At 59.5% G+C, this 4,881-nt stretch overlaps 1 protein-coding gene across 1 annotated transcript; it reads left to right on the top strand.

The window, feature by feature from the left end:
• Positions 1–459: 459 nt before the first annotated feature.
• On the top strand, positions 460–2,462 carry HMX3 (H6 family homeobox 3). Its single transcript, XM_039704343.1, has 2 exons — positions 460–818; positions 1,057–2,462. Exons 1-2 carry the CDS (start codon positions 503–505, stop codon positions 1,662–1,664), a joined length of 924 nt encoding a protein of 307 aa, XP_039560277.1. The 5' UTR covers positions 460–502; the 3' UTR covers positions 1,665–2,462.
• Positions 2,463–4,881: the final 2,419 nt, after the last annotated feature.

Below are 4,881 nucleotides of genomic sequence, written 5' to 3'. Positions count from 1 at the left end.
AGGAGCGGCTCGGCCCGTGCCATTCGCCTGCCGCCGCTGCCGCCGCGCTCCGCCGAGCCGGTGCCTTTGTGCGGCCGGCCCGGCCCCGCTCGCTGCCTAATTGGACTCTGCCAACGCCGCGGACGGACGGGCGGGCGGTCGCCGCCTCCGGGCACGGCGGCGCGTCCGGGGCGGGGGGGCCGGGGCCGCGGCGGCTGCGAGCAGGGGCTCCCTCTCCTCCCGCCTGATCCCATTCGCCTTTGTGCGTGCCCAATCGCCGTGTGCTCCCGGCGCGGAACGGGGATGACATTTTGATTTCATCATTAGCATCCGGCGTCAGGTTGACGCAGCAGCAGCGGCGGCGGGAGGCGGCGGCGGCGGCAGCGACGACCCCGGCTCTCCGCCTGCCCGCAGCAGCCCCCCGGTGCCGCGGGCTGCGCGGGCGCCGCTCCGCTCCCCCGCGCCGCCGGGAGCCGCCACCTGCGCGCCGGGCGCGGGCCAGGAGCCGGGCGGGCAGCGGAGGATGCCGGAGACCGGGCAGGAGCCACCCAGCGCCCCTCCGCCTCCCCCCAAGGAGTCCTTCTACATCAAGAACCTGCTCAACGGCGGCCCCCCCAAGGCGCCCCCCAAGCAGCCGCGGGCGCTGTTCGCCCCCTCGGGCAAGGCGGCGGTGGACGGCGCCGGCTTCGCCCTCTCGCAGGTGGGCGACCTCGCCTTTCCCCGCTTCGAGATCCCGGCGCCGCGCTTCGCCCTGAGCGCGCACTGCCTGGAGCGCGCCCAGACCTGGTGGTACCCCTACGCGCTGACGCCGGCCGGAGCCCACCTGCCCCGCACGGAAGGTACCGCTCCCCAAAACTTCCACGCCGCTCCTTCCTCCCGGCGGGGCGGCGGCCGTGCGCACCGGGGGCGGCGGGGCGGGGGGTGAAGAAGCCGGCGCTGGGTGGGGAGGGGGGCGCGGGGATGCGGCCGGCTCGTCCCGGTCCCCCCGGCGGGACGCGGGGCCTGGGCGGTGAGGGTGTCTCTCTTTGTGTCCCTCATCTCCCCCTCTTCACGCCCCGCTTCGTCCTTCCCATGCAGCTGCGGAGAAATCCCTGCTGAGGGACTCGTCCCCCGCCTCGGGCACCGACCGGGACTCCCCGGAGCCGCTGCTGAAGGCGGAGGGGGAGCAGAAGGAGCTGGACTCCAAGAGCCCCGACGAGATCGTCCTGGAGGAGAGCGACTCGGAGGAGGCGAAGAAGGAGGGAGGCGCGGAGGACTGGAAGAAGCGCGAGGAGAGCCCGGAGAAGAAGCCGTGCCGCAAGAAGAAGACGCGCACGGTGTTCAGCCGCTCGCAGGTCTATCAGCTGGAGTCCACCTTCGACATGAAGCGCTACCTGAGCAGCTCGGAGCGCGCCGGCCTGGCCGCCTCGCTGCACCTGACAGAGACCCAGGTGAAGATCTGGTTCCAGAACCGCCGCAACAAGTGGAAGCGGCAGCTGGCGGCCGAGCTGGAGGCGGCCAACCTGAGCCACGCGGCCGCGCAGCGCATCGTGCGCGTCCCCATCCTCTACCACGAGAACTCGGGCGCGGAGGGGGGCGCGGGGGGCGGCGGAGCCCCCGGCACGCAGCCCCTGCTCACCTTCCCTCACCCCGTCTACTATTCCCACCCCGTGGTCACCTCGGTGCCGCTGCTGCGGCCCGTGTGAGCCCGGCCGGCGCTGCGCGGAGGGGCGCGGAGAGGCGCGCAAGTCACCCGGCCGCTTGTAAGTACTGCAGCCCCCCGTGCGAGGCACCCGGCCGGCCAGTGCGGAGCGGGGGGGACTGCGGGGACACGAGTGCGGGGCTGGGGGGACCCCTCGGCGGGTGGGGGTAGGAGGAAAGTCGCGGGAATTTAGGAGGAAAAAAAAAAAAAAAGAAAGGAAATAAAAATGCGGGGGGAGGGAAACGAAAATGAGGAAAATGAAAGCGGGGGCTTGTAGAGAACCCTGGAGCTGTCACGCCTTTTGTAAACGTGGATGAAAACCGCGATGGTCCCTCTCACTCTCTCTCTCTGCGGCTTTAGTTTTATTTTTGTAAAAAAGAAAAAAAAAAAGGGAAGAAAAAAAAAAAAAAAAAAAGACAAAAAAATTAAAAACGGGAAAAAAAGCATAGGAATAAAATAAAATGAATGGTCCCAGGCCACTCCTCGAGATTTGCCAAACGCTAATGGGAAGCTGAATTTCTGTTCCTTTCGGATCTCTCCTTCTGCCTCCAAATAATTGTTCAGGCTCCTGATCCTGTCGTGACTCAAACTTCATCGACCACGGCTTTTCATTTAAGCAGACATTTGCCTCTTTGCTTGCCCACGTTTTGTACCTTTCGGTTTCTGCCATGAGACTTTCACGAGCAAGAAATACAGCCTCAAAGTGAACGGTTAAACACACTCGCACGCTTTGAGGGACCCTTATTTATTATCGTTTACTTAGACATTTTTAATTCTTGTTTATAATTCTTGTTTTCCTAGTTGTGGGGTTGTTTTGGGTTTTTTTCCTTGTAAAGTTATTTCGGTATCTGGGAGGAGGGGGGGGGAAATCTGTGCCCTTTTGCTTTCTTTTGTAATACTAATTATTATTATTATTATTAATAATATTATTGTACTTTTGAACTGTGCAATATTGTACGACGATTCTTAAAGCACTGCTTTTATTTGAATGGTGAGGAAAGGGTTTTTTTAGCATTGTAAAATTGCGTTTCTTCATGTTGTGCAAAATAAAATAAAAAAGAATTAAAAGCGAAGGAAAGTGAGAAGAGAGGAGCAGGGCATGGGAATTAGCATCGGCCCGGCTTATGCGAATAAATAAGGGAGATTCGGTGAGCTGGGCGCTTTAAGTGAAGGACAATCAACTTTAGGGTAATTTTAATTTATTTGATATGATGTACAGTTTTCTTCTAAAGTCCATTGAGTATGTGGATTTTAATAGGCAGAAATCAAGTGAGGAGTGGACACCTCTAGTCTCTCTCTGTCTTAGTGTCTGCTCACCTGTTGTCTGACAATTGTTTGCTGTCTTCCCAAGGGTTTGGGTTGGTTGGTTTCTCTTCTTTGTTTGATTTTAAATTTTGTTTTCCAATTTCGGTTGTACCCTCTGCCCTCTCTCTTTCTGTTAGGGATCGGTCCTATTTTTGAAACAGCCTATATTGTTATAAACTCAATGTTGTGGTGGAAAAAAAAAATCAATAAAACCCGTTCCTTATCATTTTTAAAGTGTGGTTTCGGGCGGAAAAAAAATAATAATAAAAAAATGAAGATAAATAAACAAGAAAATAAATTTTTAAAAAAATAGAAACAACAAAACAAATAACCCAAGGGTTGTCTGTGAGCTCCGGGGCTGCGGGCAGGGCACGGGGCCGATCCCGCCGGGCTCCTCGGAGCGGGATGCAGAGGCTGCCCCGCGGGAAGGGGCTGGGTGGGCGGCGGGGTGCCGGGGCCGGGGGTCGCATCCTCGCGGGGAGCCCCGCGGAGGGGGCAGGGGGGGGTCCCTCCCTCCCCGAGGGCTTCCCTGACCTCCCGCCGCCCCTTCCCCTGCGCCCCCCGGTGCTGCCCCTGCCCCCCGGGGCTGCCGCGGGTGTCCGGGCCCCGCGGCCGTCACGCGTGTCCCAACCCCCGGCAGGGTCATTTGGAGATAGGATCGCCCTCCGCTTCCCGCAGATTGGCCCGAATCGACGTGTTGATAGCGCCGAGGGCAGGATTTGGGGCCGAAGGAATCAAAATAAAACTCAGCGTTGCGAAAAGATAATCCCGCGTTTTCTTTTCGTTTGGGATAAAAACCCTGGCAATGGGTCGTAAATGAAAAATAAACAGAGTTTCGGGGTCAAAATACGGTGCTGGCTGTGTCGCCTACAAACAGAGCGATGCCTTTGCTGTTTGCAGTACCAACTTTGGGACAAGTCGCTTGCAACCCATTAAAAATATTGTTGTCATAGTAAATACGTCTTTCCATTTTACAGCGCGGCAGCACGATGTTATCAAACGGCAAGGAAAAAAAGCTCATTTATTTCTGGTCAGTGCTCGGAAAACGATTCCGGACCCTCCTGGCCCTTTCCCAGCAGAGGAAGGAGCCGATGGGCACCGGCGCGGCTGCGGCCCCGCAGCGCGGCCTTTGCGCGGGTGCGGGCGGCGGGCAGCGGCTCCCCGCGCCCGTCCCGGGACTGCCGGGGCATTTCCCAGGGAACGATGATATTGGTGGCCTTGATGGGGCTCGGCAGGATCAGCGGCTCCCCGCGCCCGTCCCGGGACTGCCGGGGCATTTCCCAGGGGAACGATGATCTTGGTGGCCTTGATGGGGCTCGGCGGGATTTTTTTTTTTTAATTAAGGAGAGAAAAAAAAGAAAAAAAAAAGGAAACTAAGCATTCTAAGCAGATCCCAGCTTTTCTGCTTCCCGCTGCCCTTGCACACGGCGGGATCGACAGCAGGCGGATGCTGTGAGACCTGGCGGTGAAGTTGGGCCGTGGGTCTGTGGGCCCGGCTCTGCATCCCCCGAGCCGCCCCTCTCCCGCAGCGGAGTTCCCCCAGCCCCGCCGGGAGGGATCGCACGGAGCGGGATGCTCCTTTCCGTCCGCACCTGCAGCGAGCCGAGCCCGGCGCTCAGGCTTTTCTCAAGCCTTCAGGAGGTGTCCCCAAACTCCATCCTATCCCTCGAGGATCCAGCGAAACGCGAAGCGAAGGGTTCAGCTTCTCCCTGCGAGGAGAAGGAGCGAGGGCTCCGCAGCCCCGGCGCTCCCCGCTGCGCTGCGCCGCTCCCGGGCGGGGAGCGCCGGCCTGGAGCGGGACAGGAGCGGGACAGGAGCGGGACAGGCCGCCAAGGGATCCCCCACCCCTCCTCCCGCACCTTTGGCCCTGCTTAAAGTTTCTGGAGATCGCGCATCACTCTGGGATAGAGTGAAAG

The sequence above is a fragment of the Passer montanus genome, unplaced genomic scaffold (assembly GCF_014805655.1).
Source record: "Passer montanus isolate IOZ18808 unplaced genomic scaffold, ASM1480565v1 scaffold172, whole genome shotgun sequence".
In the NCBI taxonomy this organism is placed as follows: Eukaryota; Metazoa; Chordata; class Aves; order Passeriformes; family Passeridae; genus Passer; species Passer montanus.
The sequence above is the reverse complement of the archived record's forward strand: the minus strand, read 5'-3'. Positions and strand labels throughout refer to the sequence as shown.

Coding starts and splice junctions, on each gene's coding strand:
- HMX3 (XM_039704343.1), top strand. CDS start 503: ATGCCGGAGACCGGGCAGGAGCCACCCAGCGCCCCTCCGCCTCCCCCC. Junction 819..1,056: donor CCACCTGCCCCGCACGGAAG/GTACCGCTCCCC, acceptor CTTCCCATGCAG/CTGCGGAGAAATCCCTGCTG.